Consider the following 19,200-nt stretch of genomic DNA (forward strand, 5'->3'; position numbering starts at 1 on the left):
TTTGCATTTAAGAACGTTTTGAAAGAAAAACTGTAAATATTTATTTTTAAATGTTTTATTACAAATACAAGAAACTTTTGATTATTATACAAATAATAGTACTAAACAAAATAATTATAGATTTGCATTTTACATACATTTTTCATTTCTTTTTTTCCTAGATTAAACAATAAAACAAACAAAATTAATTAAACCGTAGAGGCACAGATTTGTATGAAGTTAGGTTTCTGACCAGCAGGTGGCGAACTTCAACTTTTCGTCCTCCAACTGTAACCACAGAAGAAGACTGCCTGCTAGTTAGCTAACAAGCTAGCAGCTGCAAATTTGAAGTTTAGGTTGCGGTGAGTGTAAAAATGCTTGCGCAGTCTTTTAGACCGTGGTTGCTTCGCTGCAGGGGCTTGTCGCTGACTTGTACAAGAAGCTACTACGCTGACAAAGTAGCTCGACTCGGCTCTGAGCCTGATAAGCACTCACCTGAATACCAGGTAGGTTAGCCTGTTGCTAAGGTCTGCTAGCAAACTCACTGCAAATGTGATACCAGGGTTTGAGCAGGTGAGGAAGCTCATAACTGGCACAGAGGAGGAATAACATGGTTGTCTGATCAAGTTCATAACCAGATAAATCTTTAGTTTATTTAGGTAATAATTCAAGCTAATATTAGAGGTCAAACTCCCCAAAAGGCTTAGCTTGTAGCATCTTCACCAAGGATATTGTTTGACATTTTAAGGCTAGGTCAAACGAATTTCTAGGTATAAAGAGTTCGCCACTACAAAATTATTTGTGAATTCTATGAAAAGAGAAAGCTGCGTTTTTGTGCATTATTAAAAAGATATTTAATTGCTGATTAGTCCACTGTTATAAAAATTGTTTTCTGGATGTTGCAATCATAAAGCATTAAAAAAATGAAGTTTTAACTGTGATGCATTCGTGCACCAGCAGTGTTAAAGAAATCTCGTTTTGCTCTGCTTGATGATCACTTAATTTCCTTTTTAGACTAAGTTAAAAAACAGCCTAGATTATAATAAGAAGCAACCATACAGACAAACTAAACACTTTGCCTCATCGTTTCCCAGGAAAATTATGACCGAATGAAAATTCTGGTTGATGAACTGAAAAGCCGGACAGAGAAGATTAAATTGGGTAAGTGAAGAAATGTAGGTACTACACTAAAAGTACATAATTTTGTACTGTTCAGCATACTCTGCGTTTGTGCCTGCCCTTGAGTAATCAAGCAGAAAAAGTTAATTTAATACTAAAGTGAAAACCTGTCAAGATTCATATTAGAGATGTTTTGTGGACCTGTGTCAGGTGAATGTGCAAACACTTCTGAGTAAATTAAACAACAGTTGTGTGTGTGTGTATGTGATGAAAAGGGAAAATTTAATGTGCAAAAGTTTACACTCACCTTACAGTACAGCTATTGGTTCTAAAACTCATTTCTAATTATTTGTAAGCTGTCCATTAGAGGTGGTTCGGCCTTGACACTAGCTGATGTGAGATACTGATGGTTTTTGGCAATCCTTTTTAAAAATGGCAGCTACCCCAGGAACATGACAGTGACTCTTAAAAAAATCACAATATTTCCTTGAATCTGTAACTTGCCTAGGTTTAGTTGAGTTACTTTGACACACTGTGGCCCTTTCAAAGTGTCACCAAAATGTTTAATATGTTATTTCTATCATTACTTAAGGTGGAGGAGAAAAAGCTAGAAGACTTCACACTTCTCGAGGGAAACTCTTGCCTAGAGAGCGCATAGACAGACTGCTGGATCCAGGGTATTATTATCTACTTCATTTTTTTTCATTTTAAGAAATCGTTGGTTAATTTGTATCATTTGGTTGACACAAGCTAATTCTAATGGTTCATGCTGTATACACACACCTACAAACAGAAAAACAAGAACAGAAGAATGACATTTTGGTCATCAATAATAATAATAATATAATAATAATAATAATAATAATAATAATAATAATAGTAATAGTAATATAATAAAAGTATCCAAATTTTAGGTTAAAATGTTTTTTTTTCCAAATGTATTTTTTGCAGGACACCCTTTTTAGAGTTTTCCCAGTTTGCAGCTTATGAGTTGTACGGAAAGGAGGAGGTCCCAGCAGGTGGTATAATCACTGGGATCGGTCGGGTTTCTGGGTAACTGCTATGAACATTTCTCCCATTTCTAAAGTCATTTTGCTTTATTAAAAGTTTATAAAAAAGTAGTTCTAATAGCTACTTAAATTAGATTCAAATCTGTTACAGATTAGAAGTTTTATTGACTTTTATTTCTGTTCTAGGGTGGAATGTGTTGTTGTTGCAAATGATGCTACTGTCAAAGGTGGTACATACTACCCAGTTACCGTTAAGAAGCACCTCCGTGCACAAGAAATTGCCCAGCAGAACCACCTGCCATGCATTTACCTGGGTAAGTATCTCAATATTTGTTCAGTCAATGTGTATGGCCTCCTGGTTTGCTGATACTGTAATAATCAATAATTCTCTAAATCTGCTGATGTTCTGACCTCTTTCAGTGGATTCTGGAGGAGCCAATCTACCCAGACAGGCCGACGTCTTTCCAGACAGAGATCACTTTGGGCGTATTTTCTACAACCAGGCTCGGATGTCTTCAGAGGGAATAGCACAGGTTGATAACATTACATGTGGAACACGCTGGGGTTCAGAAATACCTCTTGGTCACATTTTTTATCACTTCCTGTGGTTATTTTAAATAGTATTCTGTCAGAGGGTGCTGACAAATAAGATAACTGAGAATAGAAATTGTAAATTTAAATAAACTTGACTGTCTATTTTGTTACTGTCCGAAGAAAACAAATATTCATCTTGACACACGGTTTTAAAGAAAAGATACTTCTATTTAAAAAGAAGAAAAAAATGTGGAAATGTCTCCTTGATGGATAAGTGCAAGTTTTGCACAGATGTTGAATTTACTCCGTTTTACTAGATCTGTTGAAGAGAAAGCTGAACATAATTTTTTTTTATCAAACCGAATAATATGATTTTACACTATCCCCCTCCTTAATAAGAACTGACTTTTTCTTTATTTTATTGCAAGGTGTCAGGAAGCTTAATAATGACTTGAATATTCATTAAGAATTGCAACTACAGAAGCAAATCACAAAGAGCTCAAAAATTTATTTTCTCTTTTTATATTAGAATTTTATTTTTGCAGAATGATGTAAGTTTGGAGTCCTTCTCTGGAGGACGAGTTGTTCAACTTAAAGGAGAAGGTTTTTTGAGCACTTTGAAAATCTGAGTTGAAGTTTTAAAAATCACATCTCATTTAGAAGATATTTCCTGTCCAATGACAACTTAAACCAACCAACCATTTATCCTTTCTGAGTTCATGTTGATAGACTGGTTGCAGGTTACATTTAAATCTCTAACTAGACATTTTTGATTATTTTTTATATTGTTATCGGCAAGGCTACATATTGTACATGGCTGTGCAGGTAATATGACTCAATTTCTTTAAAGGTTGCTGTTGTGATGGGCTCATGCACTGCTGGAGGGGCGTACGTACCTGCGATGGCAGACGAGAGCATCATCGTGCGAAAACAAGGAACCATCTTTCTCGGGGGGCCTCCGCTGGTTTGCAGATTTTTTTCTGTTTTATTAAAATCACCAGATGAATCGTGCAAAATGTTGAAGGATGAGGAGTTTGAATGTGTTTCACGTACTCAGCCAGATCTTTGAATTTGCAAGAGTAGGATCTCAGCTGCAGAAAAATAATAAAAAATGTATCGCAGGGATAATAATTCAATTAGATTCAGATTCTGTGTCTCTGTTTTAACAGGTCAAAGCTGCCACTGGGGAAGAAGTTTCTGCGGAGGATCTCGGTGGTGCTGATCTACACTGCAAGTATGAACAAAACATTTTGAGTCTCATTAGTTTTGTCTTTTGGACTGTTTGCATGTATCCCTGGGATGCAATTTGCAGTTTTGGAGTCTACAGATGATGTGTTAGTCACTGATTGAAAATATGTTCTGTTATTTCATTTATTACTCGATAACAAAAATTAGCCCAAGTATTATTTGCACTCCAGACATCAGCTGCAGTATCTATGAATTACACATGCTCTGATGTCCGTGATCATTTCTCACCCGGCGGTTTACATGCTGCAGTACCTCCAGAGTTATTCATTTGTTGTTTATTTCACAGAAAATCTGGTGTGACAGACCACTACGCTTTAGATGACAACCATGCGCTCCATTTAGCGAGGAAGACGATACGAAGCCTCAACTACAGGAAGAATATTGAGGTCAATCCGATGATTTATATAAATGCTCATTACATTCAAACAATTGTGTCTGTGCCTTCCGTTAACGCTGTCATCTGTATTTCTTCAGGTTACTCTTGAAGCCACCGAAGCCCCTCTTTACCCTGCCGATGAGCTTTATGGGATAGTTGGAGATAACCTGAAACGAAACTTTGATGTCCGAGAGGTATTTGTCCAGTTTTCTGCATGTTTCATGAAGAGAGCAAGAAGAAAGTTTAAGACTGCACTCAAAAAATATATATCAATATGTTTTCGTAAGACATTTTTGAACCAGTAATCTTTGAGCTTCTGTGTGGGCTTACAGAGTACTGCTTTGGCTTCACTTAGAATGCTAATTGGCAAATATTCCACTTTGATTCAGTTTAAATGTGTGTGCAATGAAATAAATGTAACTGATTTTTTAAAAATAATGTTAACAACAGAATTATTTATCAGTTTTATAGTGAAGATTTATGCAATGATTGAAAGGGTTCAGGCTGAACTTTAAGCAGTGTTCGGATGTCGTGTTCTCGTATCAGGCTCAGAGTCAATAATGGCTGTCTGGCATCAATCACCGTGTTGTTTTTCTTCTCTCTGGCTGAGCCCGAGCCTTTGATTCTTGAAGTAGACTCCGGAGCAAGAATTACTGTTAACTCGAAAGATGCCAAAGTGTTTGCGTGGAGCAGTATCGGCAGATCGTTTAGGTCCAGGATCAACCAACTGCTTCTTCTTCACGGGAGTTTTTATTTACTGTAATAGCCTGCTCTGCAGGGCTTACCCCTAAATCCTTTTAAGGGAACTCTGCTCGGAAAAAATTTGTGACATTATAACACATTAGCTCTGACAAGAAACGTCAGAAAACAGGCCTGGTAACAGAAACCAGACTGCTATGAGTTGACATATTCTTTGGATTGCAGGTTATTGCCAGAATTGTGGATGGCAGTAAATTTGATGAGTTCAAGGGTTTTTATGGAGACACGCTTGTTACAGGTAGATTGTTTTCAATATTGTTTTCAATTTCTACAACACAGAGAATTATGATTTGCTTGGAGTGTTTTATTTTCCACCGTTTGATTTCCAATTTGTGCTTGTGCAGGATTTTCAAGAGTATTTGGTTACCCTGTTGGAATCATCGGCAACAATGGAGTCTTGTTTTCAGAGTCTGCAAAAAAGGTATTTATCCTTCGAACCCATAGCAAAATTAAATGAATAGGTTTTGAAAGCAGAAATAAATGTCCTGCATTGTGGAAAACCTGTGCAATGTTAAATGCCGAGCCCTGTGATCACCGTGAAGAGGCAGCATTATAATGTTTATGCACCTGTGAAAATGTCAAGGACTTAAAACACAATACTGAAGCAGTTCAGGTAATCAGGTAATCTCCATGGGGAATTTGCTGCTTACAGCGCTGAATACCAATATGTCTCTCCTGCAGTAGCTTAGTGTTCATAGATGTTTTATAATGACTCTTCACAGTCAAGGTGCAGGCTTTTTCACATTGAATAAGCTCTCAAATTGCTCTTGTCTTTGTTGTTTCACGAAGTACTCTGATGAATGGCGTTTTAATACCATAGCATTTTAAAACCTTGGACAAGAGACAATCAGAATTTTCAGTTTTTTTATAACTCACTTAGCTTGCAAGCCGATTTGCTGTGAGCAGGGCTGAACTTTACGCAGGCTTAGGGAAAATAATGAGCTGAGGTTGTGATGATACACTAATAAGGTTTCCCAAACGCACTTTGAATTGGATTACAAGCTTGACTTGAAAAAAAGATATTTTTATGAATAATTTTCTTTCTGTTGGATCTCTACAGTGAAGCTTAGGCCAAGGCCATCCCATCAGTGTAATTACTGTCAAAAGGGACTGACAGCGTTTCATGTGGACGAGATGTGGCTGAAGAGCATATTCAAGGAAAATCAATACAGCACCTGGGTTTTGAGATGCATTTATGGGACACTCTGTCATCATTTAAAATTTTGTTATATTAGCTGCTGGGCTTGTTAAAAGCTCCCCAGGTGTTTGTGGTGGTGAAAAGGAAAGATAACAGATAACCTTTTGTTATTAGCTATACATTTTCGAGCAAACTGATGGATTATTTATCATGTCGTAACAGTTTTTTTTAAATAGATTTTTCTCCTACTTTACACTTTGCAGTGCAAGACAAGCTGACAGAAGTTACTTCCAAAATATAGCACTAAATAAACACCTGACTAATTCCGTATATGGAAACAGATCACAATACTTCATGTTTGTGTGATGGTTTAAAAGCTTCTTACAGGCTCTTCACTGCTCTCTAAAAGCACAAAGTCCAAATGTGATCCACAAAGGAGAGATTTAAGGTGCTATTGTTCAGACATTACACCAAACACTGTGATATACGCACACAATTGGATTGAATATATTTGTTTGTTAGTTACATTTCATTTATTGCAGCAGTTCATATCACCTCATAATCTTGTTTACTTCATGGAAGATGTATCATTTTGCCATAGTGATAGTAGCTCTTAGCTGTTCTTCAGTGTAAGGAATATTTTACATGTATTAAACAATTGGCTTTTTCCAGGGGACGCATTTCATTGAATTATGCTGTCAGCGAAACATTCCTCTCATTTTCCTTCAAAACATAACAGGTTGGTGCTTATTTTTCTACACCTTTCAGCATTACTGTTTGGGGATTTAGTTCTGTTTTGGTGTTTATACAACTGTTGTTATGTAATTCAAACAAAGATGATATGGGATGTCACAGATTAAACCTCAACAGATGTGCAGCACGTTGTGAAAATCTGGCCCTTTGAGATGTCACACAAACTTTGGAGAAACAACTCAGTGTTTCTTTCATTTACCTATTTGCTTGTTTGTTTGCTTTCTCTTTTTTTCCTCCATCTTTATCTCAGGTTTTATGGTGGGAAGAGAGTACGAAGCAGGTGGAATCGCCAAGGATGGAGCTAAGATGGTCACTGCTGTCGCCTGTGCTAATGTGCCCAAGGTTACTGTCATCATCGGAGGCTCCTACGGTGCAGGAAACTACGGCATGTGTGGAAGAGCATACAGGTATAAAACAGTATGGATGAGAGGTGTGTTGCAGTCGTTTAAAAGCACAGAATGTTCTCAGCTCTATTTATGAATAAATGCTCATGAGTTGCCCTTGGATGATTTGCATAAGTGGGAAATAAAATTCCACTTGTTCCATAAAGACATGACTTTCAAATACTGTTCATCTGCTGCAGATGGTTTTTATTGGGCCTGACATTTTTTATTTTGTCCTCCATTTGTCTACTTTCCTCAATTATTCAGGCACACGCTGCCTGGTCAGGTACAAGGACTGCGTAGAAAATGAGTGAAAAAGTAGCTGAAGTCTAAAGAAAAAAATTTAAAAGATCACTTTAAAAAGTTGCAGGAAAATTTGGCTCAGTGGAAGCAAAGTATAAAGTAATTCCAAGTCTTTTAAAACTGTTGGGCAGGACTGCGTGTTAGCATCAAGGTAATTTCCTGAGAGGTTTGTGGTTGTTTTATCAGGACAATGCCAGACCTCATTCTGCACAACCTATCAGTGCAGCTTTATTATTACAGCGCTCGGGGTTAACTGGCATGAAGGGAAGAATCAGATAACCACAACCACAGCAGCTGAAGTCTTACATTTAGTAGAAAAAAAATGACACAAATTAATCGTATAAAACTGCAACACTTAGAAGTCACACTTCCTAAAGGTTTAAAAACTTGTCTGGTCTGTGTCTGGTTTATAAAAGTACAAATAAAATGAATAATTACAAATATAGGTTATTTTGTGGCGGTGAGGTTTGTTCATTAGAAGTGCGTTCAATGATGAATCCTTCATACATGATGATTCACTCTCGCAGGTTTCCTGTTATTCCAGCTTAATAAAACAGGGATTTTTTTTTTCTTTCCCTCTCCAGCCCACGGTTCCTCTACATGTGGCCAAACTCCAGGATCTCTGTGATGGGCGGTGAGCAAGCAGCGACGGTCCTGGCCACCATCACTAAAGATCAGAGGACACGCGAGGGCAAGGAGGTAATGGCTTGCATTAATCTGCCCATCTGCGCTTCTCCCTGAAAAAGGCATAAATTGGTGTTGTCTAAATTGCTGCCAAATGAATAAACATTTTTAAAGAAGACTCTTTTCTTTCTGCGATGGCAGAATAAAATAAGATCAGTGTTAAACGTGTTGCTGTGATGACTTGTCCAGAATTGTCAAACGGCTGCAATTAAACAGTGTCAGGTTTGCTGCTCTGGTTGTATTAAAAAGGCATTAACGTCTTCACGATGACATCTCACATCACTGCTGTGGTGACAAGCTTTTAATGACATGTAAAATGTCTCATTGTAAAAAAAGATAATAAAGCCCAATTATTAGTCAGGTTTTTATTACGTCTCTAAAAATGTTCTCCCACAGTATTCATGTGTGTGGGTACATTTGAGTTCAATAGAATTAGTACCGTATCAAGCAGAAATTAAAGAGGAAACAAGTTTGATGTGATATTATCTTTCTCAAGTCACCATAAAACAGTAGTTAGACTGAAACTGTGTGACATGCATGGTGTATTACAGGAGATAATTCAACAACTACCACAGTGCTGCAAGATTAGGGGAAATGATTCTGTTTCCGCAAATAACATTACAGTGTTCAGTTTGTCCCCCTCTTGTAGTTAAGGACGTAGGTGGACACAAATAACAGAAATGATGTACGTTTTGAAAGAAATATGATTAGTTGCAATTTATGTGTACCTATGGTAACTTGTAACTGTTGATAGTTCACATAACAAGTGATATTTCTGTAGTTAATATTGTATAAATGTCAGAATTCAGTTCTGGTAAATGATTCTTGTGGGTTTCGTTTTTTTATTTTCCATTAAATTGACTTGTTCTCTTTGTTTACTTTTGTAGACTCTCGTTCGACTTACAGATTTACATTGATTGGAATTGATTTGAAAACGAACTTTCAGCAAAGAAAAGTTGGAGATATTTGACTGATCATGTTATGTTTTTCCTGTAGGTTTCGCTCTGTTTATATCATTTCTTATTTTGATCACAGTTATGTAGCAAAAATGTAATCCTCCAGCAGCCAGTCATTTATAACTCACTGGGTTCACGCGTCAGACTCAATTTAATGGAAACCCATGAAGCAGATAACATTTATAAATATTTAAAAAGGTTTATATTCTGTCTGTCAGTCCAAGCCAGTATTTGAACATCGTATTGAGGGCTACATATGAAGAATTACTCAGTGAGTAGATATTCAGACAGGCTAACTTATGGATATGCAATAACATTCAGTCAGTCCAGAAAATGGAATTAGTTAAATAAAAACATTAGAAAAAACGTGTAAGGAACATAAAATCAGACATTCAAAGTTCAAATATTGTTTATAATAAATACCCCAAAAGTTCTTGGTATTACATTTATCAATGTTGGGAGCTCGTTAGTTAAAAACATAAACTTTGCAATAGCATCTTTTGTAAAATTTAATTTATCTTCAGCTTTATTAGTGTCTATAAATCATAAAAAGTCTAATGGCTTTTGTTTGTTATACGTGTGCATCCCTTTACTGCATCTTTTGCAGAGATGGGTCCTTTTAAAAATGGCTTGTGACGCAGAATTTCGGTGTGTTTTGTGTAATATTTGGTAAGATTTGGTAAGATTTGGTAAGATTGCTCCTTCTTTTCTCAGAATGCTTCCAGTCTGTGTCACAGAGAAATAAGAGCTGTATTATGTTGGACTGTAGTGATGAAGGCTCTGCTTGGGGTTTGTTTTACACAAAGGATTCAAAGGTTTCAAGAGTATAACGCTGTTTAGGAAAAAGTATTGGGCTGGCCATCTACTGGGCAATCAACCAAGGAGGGTCTGGTGTCCCACCCCCCATAAAATTAGACATTTAGAACAAGACTGGGAGGGTGTTTGAAGGGTGCAAAATTGTGGCTTTTTGGAAGGACTATTAATCAGATGGAGAATTCATTTAGCCAAGACAGGGAGCCATCTCCCAAGGCAGGAAACCCAAACTAAGTAATCTTATAAAACAGATTCAAATGAAAACATATTTACTGGAGATTGGAAATGGATTGTCTTGGCATTCTTTTTAGTTAGGAGAATTCACTCAGCTGAGAGGAGAGGTATACCAGATGTGCAAAGAGCTACGAAATAGACCAGAAAAGAAAACATTAAGAAAATGAACCTTTATTTATTTAACACATAATGTAACAAAACTAAGGGGCCAGCTTTCCTGTTTTCTGTTCGTTCTTTTTTTGCCTGGAAAACAACGCAGGCCTCACATCGGCCCTCAACATCAACCAATCAGAAGCCTCGGCAGCTAAATGAGAACTCTTGTCCAATCAGTGGTGGTGTTACAACAACGACGCTTGCTCGCTTCCTCAAAGATGGCTGCGCCCATATATTGACAAAAATGATCAAAAACAAACTTGTTGTGGAAGAAAATCACCATTTATTGTTAATAAAGTTAAATTTAGCGTCGTCATGCAGCTTGGGGATAACACAGGGACTTTTATAGGCAAATGTTTACAAAATACAGGGATTAACGCAAAAAAATATCTTTAGACAGAAATTATTTTTCAACACTTAATCATATGACCCCACCCTGAAACTTTGGATCTGGTTCGTGTTATTTGTTGAAAGCAGCGTCAGTTTGATCCCTACGTCATAAGATTGGGTGACTTTAATAGGACCACAATAAAAAAAACACTTTATTTCTTTCTCCCTTCTCATTTCTTCAGATAACAGAAATCCATCCTGGCGTTTTTCCAAATGATGGAAATCCGTCGTGAGAACTTTATTACCTGAAAAATATTTTTGGTCAGTTAACATAAAGCAGGTGGTGAAAATGCAGCTGAATGAAGTTTTATTCGGTGATCCTCACCGGCTGCCGGCGACTTTTGAAGCCCTCTGGTTTTAAATGTGTGGATGAGAAGCTCTGCAGCAGCTAGCAAAGGTTAAAAGGTGTTAAGTTAATGAAGACACTTTTATCACTTCCAGAAAAGCTCTGAATATTCTCTCTCAATCACAGCTTTTACTGACTTTTCTGGATGTTACATTGATATTTGTTTTCAGAAGTGTTTCTGATGTGTAACTTTGTCCCACTGGGCTAAAAGCACTCACAAGCTGTTCCATTTGCTCAGGGATTTTTCATTATTTTTTTCTTCCTTTATTTCCTCACATGAGTCGTCTCTGTAGTTCCGCGCTGATGAAACTGGCCTTTGTGACACATGAAACGGCTGTGTGCTTTCAGCTTTACATTTCACTACACCTCCAATAGCTCAGACAACCTTTAAAATGCTTCTGGCTCGAGTCCTTATTACCGTCTTCTGTTTTCACTGTTTATTCACAGTTCACAGCAGAACAAGAGGCTGCCATGAAGGAACCAATTATTCGGCGGTTCGAAGAGGAAGGCAGCCCGTACTACTCCAGCGCCAGGTGAGATTTGGTTATGACCCATCATATCTCTCAGGCGGCCGTGGATTGAAATCAAAGTATTCACACCCTGGGCTCAGTCTGCCTAGATTATTTCTTTCTGTTTGGATCGTTCCAATCTAACACTTTCGCTGGGAGAAAGTGCTGCTTGTAAATGAGAATACTGGGTGCACGTTAACTTTCTTGTTTTCCTCTATTTATTTAGAAAATCCCCAATATTTCATAAGATCTGTTTTTAATCAACAAATGAGAAATCATAAAACAGACTTGGTGCACGAGGAAGGATGCTGTGTTCGTGTGTTTCATCTCCATTAGGCGGCCCGTTGTTTTGCCTTTATTTGCTTTTCATGTTTTCTTGCAAGCTGTGATCAATAAATTTGTGCTCAAGACGCACGTCAGATGATGTTACAAATCATACAGTGAAGCACTGTGTGTATTAGACGTACTTCTTCAACAGTTTATATTTTAAAATTAAGCTGGTGTAATTTAATTTGGAAAGATCCTTGCTGGGATTTAAAATCTGGTTTATGGGAATTTTTTTTGTATCAGCATGAAGCTTACCGGGCTCATTTAATGCTCACTTACAGGTTTGGAATACTGTGAGGGTTTTTTAGGATGGTTTGATGTGCTTTATTGTGCAAAAACACGTCTATAATTTACAGTATACTTCTGCAGCAACTCGCTGTCTGTTTGGATTTGAAACAAAAAACCCTCATTCTGTACTAAGCAGCATCATGACTACTTACATTTAGATAATTCTGTTTCAGATCATCTTGAATATTAATTTAATAAGCCGCCAACCAGTTTCTATAATTGTATTTGATGTGTTTATAAATGTTTAATACATTTGTGGCATATGTAATTTAAAATATAGCCCATCTCTGTCGGCCCACGCTGCATTCCTCTCACTCCCAGGCGGGAATGTCTGCGTCAGCGCTCCACAGCTGATAAACGAGCCAATCTTTAGTGACTTTTTCCTTTGGTAAACAGTCAGCAGTATATCATAAAAATCTAAGGTCTTGCTTTGTCTACTTTCCTTTTGTTCTCCTCTGCTCAGCAGAAGAAGGAGCTGCCTTGTATGTTTGCACACGCTCTGTGTTTTCCTGCCGTTAGAAATTACTCAGACTCATCATTTTGTATCCAAACACAGACAAAATCATGCATACAAGCACACAAAAAATAATCACTTTAGATTCTCCGTGAGTTTTAGCGAAGCTACAAGGACTGAGGAGTGTCTCATGAGGCGCTGACAGCCACAGCAGGGTGGAAAATTATGTGATTAAAAATAAAGTTCAGGGAAAATATTCTGAACTTAAAAAAATACAAGTTGTTTGCTTTTTTGTGATTTAATACTAAAATATAATAAAACCTTTCAGTGTGCCACCTTACAATAAGGGAATATTTATAAAGGATTTGTTAATCTTTGTAAATGTGTTATTAGTGAGTTTCTAAACAGATTATAAAGCATTAATAAGCATTTATAAAACACCATGCTTTGAAGAAGGGTCAACGATTGGGAAGATCAAGTGTAAGTTTTTTGCTAGTTGCTAAGCTTATTTAAAAAAAAAAAAGAAAAACTAAATAACTATATGCCAAGGCAACCTTTGTAACGAATAAACAAACGCTCATAGTTCTTACGTGAAGGTAACTTACTGACAGATGTTTGATATTTAAAGATTAATTTATTTAGATTACAGGTAAACAGTGCAGAATAATCTTGGATCACTAATTAGAAAGACTGAGTCAGTATTATCCTTTTTATCTAATGCTCTAACAGCTTCTTAAGGATTTCTTAGGTAATTACAGCCTAAATATAACAGCTTTAGTATGTATTTCTTAGTAATTTATTAGGGTCTCTTATTGTAAAGTGGTACTCCTTTCAGCGTCTTTCACAGCAGGCTTTAGGTACTGGTATATTAATAATAGTATCTCCTATCTCGTTGATTTTTGATGCAACTAAAATTAGTGTTAAATCATAACAATAGTTACTCACTTTGTTAATCTTACATAAGTGTTAAAAAACTTTGATGTATGTATGCTGTCTGTAATAATCAGGAATTTTAAACAGCACACAGAGAGAAATGCAGATGTGATGCAGGAAAACCTTTGCCACTGAACAATGTTGTGGGATTTTCTTTAACAAAGAGAACAACAAAGAGTTTTGTCTTAGGATAATTTATTTAAGCCGTATAACTGAGAGTCACTGAGCTGAGGTGAGTCAGCAGAGGGAGTCTGACCAAAAGAATAAAAAGGCTCCCCTTTAAATAGCTCTACACGCTCCATAACTTTCCATAGGATGAGGAGGGGTCTCTGAATGGGGGCAGGGATCAGGTATCTGCTTCCTACACCCCAGAGCCATATAAGATAAGGAGTGTTTCTTCACTAAAACATGGTGTCACAAATGCTTCCGTACTTTTCCACTCTAACAGTTAAACTCAGCTTTAACTTACATGCAGCAGAGAATCATTGAAGCACTTTTTATTCCCATTACAACAAATAAACATTAAGAGCCGGAGTTACAGTTTATTAAATCAGCTGATTATAGAGTTTTAGTCCGATACAAGGTGTGGTGTTCTTATGAGTTTATTTTCACAGACTGTGGGACGACGGCATTATTGATCCTGCAGACACTCGCCTGGTTTTGGGACTGAGTCTCAGCGCTGCTCTCAACGCACCAACAAAGAAGACGCAGTTCGGAGTCTTCAGGATGTAGTGCTACATATTTATAATTGACTTTGTAGATTTATTTGTGATTTGTCACCCAGTTCAAAGGAACAAACACATTCAAAGACAAAGAAGAATCACAGGAGATACGAGGATGTGATTTGAGGTGCTTGTGGGACATTTCCACCATGAAGTTGTGCCTTATTGTTACTATTCCAGTGTAAATGCAACAGAAAATGTGTAGTTGGTTCTGTTTTCATTCATCACATGCTGTAAATAAAAATTAGAAAGGATTAAAAGTTCTCCTGTTTTCCTGACTTTTCAGTTTTCTTCATAAGGGGGCACTGTTCAGCCAAAAATAACAGACTTCATCCCTTTTGTCGAGACACCCATGCCTTTTATTATTGTCTTTTTGAGCCAATCTCTCACTTTTCTTTTCTGTTTATAATTTACTGGATTATAGCTGTCGATAATAGTATGTGGGGTGACGTGCAGGCAGTACATGTGTGCTCAAGCTTAAAAGCAGATCTTTGCCAGCCGACTGCCTTTGTTTTTATGGTTTGTCAGTTTTATTTCTTTGGCTGAACAATTGGGTTTTTCTCACATATTTGTAATAGTTCAGATTATTCTGACAAGGAGTCTGTTTTCCTCCATAAGGCCAGACTGAGGGCACGGATTTGGTGCATGGGTAAATTTGCATGTTTGCGTGAAGGCAGCTGGTTAAAGTGCTTAACTGGAAGCCCTTCATGCTTGTGTGTGAATGACGGAGGCTGTGGAGAGGCTCACCTTCGGGAGAGCCGAAATAACTCAGGGCATCACATCTTCTAAGTGCGTGTCTGCTGCCCACACCGCTCACTATGTTTTTTTTTTTTTTTTATAAAAACTGGTTTGCTGTCTTCGTCATCTTTCACCAAATGTCAGTGTAGGAGGCATCGCTAAGCCTCGGCTTTTCTATTCGATGTTCAGGTGTTAGCAGCAACATTTAGATCCGGCGATTCGGAAAAGTTTTATCCATTTTATAGTGTAACGAATAAAACCCGAAGAAAAAAAGGAAAATTGATTGCTCCCGATTTCTGATCCACGCTGCTTTGGTAGTCGTCATTTTCTGGGCAGCCCGTGAGTCTGTTAACAGAAGAGGGAGTTTATCTTTTGTCTGGTGAGCTTTCCATCTGCTGTGGAGTACTTTGCCTTCAAGGTTCACAGCCTTTCTTTGCATACACTGGATTAAAAGGCAGTTGAGACAAATTGTCAGGCACACAGACAGGCACTCTCATTAACAGCAATGTGCAGATAATTTGTCTAGGAGAAATTGAATGACTCTGGGCCATTGGACAAGGCTGAAAGCACACAGAGACATTTTAGATCTGCTGTAACTGTCAGAGCAGGATCATTCAAGGCAACAGTGGCAGCAACAATCTTTTGATGGGTGTAAAACTTTAATGCTCGTGACATGTCAGAGCCGCGCTCTGTAAAAAGTGAAATTCTTTATATTTATATATGAAGACCAGTTTGTTTTTTTGTTTTTTTTTATGCCTGCAGCTAAAACAAATATATTGCACGTCTCATCTGCCTGCTGATAAGGTCAGGAGTTTCTGTTGATTTGAAAAGCATTTTGGGGTTTAAGTTTCTGCAACTAACATACTTAAAAAACAAAAAAACATATTTTCTGGGAGTTATTAAATACAAAGTCAAGTCAGACAACTGCTGGAAGCACAAGGTTTGTTTTGAAGGTTTTCAGTTGGAAAAAATAAACAAAAACAAAAACAGAATAAATGGAGAATTTCAATCCATTTCCTGCCAGATCATCAGTCCACATGCCTTTTATTGTAAGTTGTAAACAAACTGCTCTGCCCTTGAATATCACTCATGGGGGCACATCAGAGATATTGATGAGCATGTTCCATCAATTTTAGATTAGTGCTTTAGACAAAAAAGCTTCCTGATGCCAAACAAAAAGCTTTCTGTTGCCAAAATAACATCTATTTCAGGCATTTACTTTATAAACTGCACTTTAATAAGAAAGGCGTTCAGCAATATAGACAAACTCTTATAATCAATAACTGCGACATCAAAAAGACTAACGAGAGACGTTTTTCACATTTTATTTATCTTTTTTAAAGACTTACTGAATTTATTGCAACAACCATCCTAATTTTACTTTTTGTCTTTGCTATTTTGGTTTAATTTCCACAAGTGCTATCAATACCAAACCAGTACTAAAGTAAAGAGTTTTGAATGATTTGGTTTCAGGTGTGTAATTGACTCTGAACTCAGCTGTTTTGGAATTAATGCGTTATATAATTAATTGTTTTTTAAAAAATGCAGAGTTTGTCTTATATTAGCCTTGTTTGTATATGAATTAAAAGAAGATTAGACATTGTCATTTCAAAGTAAAGTTTAGTAATTTGTAGCAGCGTAAATCCAATTTGAAGCAGGTATTGTGAATTTGTTTTCAATCAACAATGTTTACTGAATAAATTATACTGTACTATGTTCATGTAACAGGTTTAATTACTAGCATCCTGTAAGATGAGTATTTTACACTTTGTTAAAGATGAAACGTTCAAATTCTTTATAGCTTTGACTTTTTTATGAAGCGTTCTGTTGTCAAGGTTGTAATCACCTCCAACAAATAACTTCTTTCTCAGATCCCATCTCATGTTTAATTTAGATTTAGGTTTGACTAATCTGTTTTTTTCCTCAAAGAAAAATCAAAAGCTGTGGATTAACGTTTAGTTTTCAGCTCTCTGCGTTAATCAGTCTTCTCAGAAGCCCTCAGTGTTATTTGCATTCAGAACGTTCACTTCTAAGTTAAAGTAACTTTTTATAGTATTAACGAAATTCTGAAGTTGTTTAAAATAGTGTAAATAAATTAGAGGGATGAAACTACACTTTAATCCTTTCACCACATGTGTCACATATCAGAAGTTTTCATTCATACAATAGATTTTTTTGGTTTCTGTGATGGCATTTTGACTTAAAGATATGAAAAGTTTTAATTTAATTCTGACACAAATTGAAAAATCAACCACTTTATTATGTTGTCCTTTGTTCAGCTGTAGTAATTTAGTTTAATCGGTCATTCCTTGGTCCTAGTCTTGATGCTGGACTTTTTTATTTGTCACTAAATCTGTCCGGATGGTTATTACTCATTCTGATGTGTATAATGTAAACAAAAACTAAATTTAATGATCTGCAAATCTCACAGACCCATATCTTATTCACAATGGAACACAGTAAACATATCAAATGTTGAAACTAAGAAATTGCACAATTTATTTTGGGAAAGAAAAACCCAGTAATGTGTAATTTTATGGCAGCAACACATCTCAGAAAGGTTGGGCCATATGTTTCCCACTGCAAAGCATCCCCTCTTCCTTTAACAACAGTCTATAAAAGCCATGGGACTGAGGAGAGCAGCTGCTGGAGGTTTTGGAGGGAATGTTGACCCATTCTTGCTTTTCAACAGTCCTGGATATTTTTTGTTGGATGATAACTTACAGTATTTTGTTCTAAAACTTGTAAGGTTCTGCATTGATGGAGTCTTTGCAGATGTGTAAGCTGACCATACCAGAGGCCCTAATGCACCCCCATACCATCAGAGAGGCAGGTTTTTGAGCTGTGTGTTAATAACAGGCTGGATAATCCCTCTCCTTTTTAACATGGTGTTAATAGTTTTGAAAAAAAATTGCAAATTTCAATTCATCTGACCACAGAACAATTCTCCTCTTTGCCTCAGTCCATTTTAAATCCGCTTTGGTTCAGGGAAGACAACAAGGTTTCTGGATGGTGTTCACATCTGGCTTCTTCTTCGCCGGATTGAGCTTTAAACACCATTTGTGGACGGCCCGGTGAAATGTGTTTTGTTGAAGTGTTTCTGAGTCCATGCAGTGATGTCCAGAACAGAACCAGACCTGATTTTAATGCAGAGGACCCTGAGAGCCAGACGATCACAGGCACTGTGAACCATAGACGATAGGATTTTCAATGTTTTCACTTTTTTTTTTTGTGAAGGAACATTGTTCTGAAACTGTTCCACTATTTCTGCCCACCTTTCCTTTTAGAGATTCAGCCTTTCTACAAAGCTCTTTTTATACCCACGCCTTTTACTGACCTGTTGCCAATTAACCTAATTTGTTGTGAAATATCTTTTCATATTCATAACGCTTAGTTTTACAGCCTGTTGTTCCCAACTTTTTTGTGTTGCTGGCATAAAATTCAGAATGATTTTATTTTTTCCACGTGGTGCCATTTCTGAGTTTGAACATTTGATATGTTTACTTTGTTTCACTGAACAAAATGTGCAAATCCCTGCACTCTGTTTTCATTCACATTTTACTCGACATCCCAACTTTTTCAGAACTGGGGTTGTATTATATGATGATTTCTAACTCACTGTTATTGGTATTAATTTAGAAAATTGTCACTGAGATCATCATTCCTGAAATGGCATGCTGCTGACAGGAAGCCTATTCAATAGACAGACAATAAAACTAATTTTTTTTTAGTTTAAAGTTGAGTCTAATTAGCAGGAAGGTGTTGCCTGTGGCAGAGCAGGGTTTAGTCCTCCATGGTGGCTAACTTTCTGTGCCGGCTCCCTGAGGAGGAGGAGGCTGCAGCTTTCTGTAGTCTCCTGTGTGCGGCTTGTCCGGACGCCCAAACTGGACGAATCTTGTGGTGCAGTCTACGTCCGCGCCGTCCCCAGACCGACAGCAGCCGAGGACCAATCAGATACACGGACGCGCCGAGGCTGACCAATCAGAGCCGCGGAGGAGGCGCCGTCCCGTCGTCGTCCCAATGACGTCATGCACAAACAGCTGGTCGCTGG

The 19,200-nt window shown here is 37.2% G+C and overlaps 1 protein-coding gene across 1 annotated transcript; it reads left to right on the forward strand.

Moving 5' to 3' along the window:
* The first annotated feature begins 259 nt into the window (after nucleotides 1-259).
* Nucleotides 260-14,649, forward strand: mccc2 (methylcrotonoyl-CoA carboxylase 2 (beta)). Its single transcript, XM_017412237.3, has 17 exons — nucleotides 260-485; nucleotides 1,074-1,140; nucleotides 1,691-1,775; nucleotides 2,050-2,151; nucleotides 2,295-2,422; nucleotides 2,529-2,641; nucleotides 3,493-3,606; nucleotides 3,812-3,876; nucleotides 4,177-4,276; nucleotides 4,365-4,460; nucleotides 5,191-5,263; nucleotides 5,370-5,446; nucleotides 6,836-6,902; nucleotides 7,167-7,323; nucleotides 8,187-8,301; nucleotides 11,626-11,711; nucleotides 14,304-14,649. The coding sequence occupies exons 1-17, from the start codon at nucleotides 354-356 to the stop codon at nucleotides 14,419-14,421; spliced, it is 1,695 nt and encodes a 564-aa protein (XP_017267726.1). The 5' UTR covers nucleotides 260-353; the 3' UTR covers nucleotides 14,422-14,649.
* Nucleotides 14,650-19,200: the final 4,551 nt, after the last annotated feature.

Source organism: Kryptolebias marmoratus, linkage group LG1 (genome assembly GCF_001649575.2).
Source record: "Kryptolebias marmoratus isolate JLee-2015 linkage group LG1, ASM164957v2, whole genome shotgun sequence".
NCBI lineage: Eukaryota > Metazoa > Chordata > Actinopteri > Cyprinodontiformes > Rivulidae > Kryptolebias > Kryptolebias marmoratus.

What these genes read in the sequence shown, in the direction of transcription:
- mccc2 (XM_017412237.3), top strand. Translation starts at nt 354, where the DNA reads ATGCTTGCGCAGTCTTTTAGACCGTGGTTGCTTCGCTGCAGGGGCTTG. An exon ending in GGTGCTGATCTACACTGCAA is followed by an intron (nt 3,877 to 4,176) that starts GTATGAACAAAA and finishes TTTATTTCACAG; the next exon opens with AAAATCTGGTGTGACAGACC. An exon ending in TGGAGACACGCTTGTTACAG is followed by an intron (nt 5,264 to 5,369) that starts GTAGATTGTTTT and finishes GTGCTTGTGCAG; the next exon opens with GATTTTCAAGAGTATTTGGT.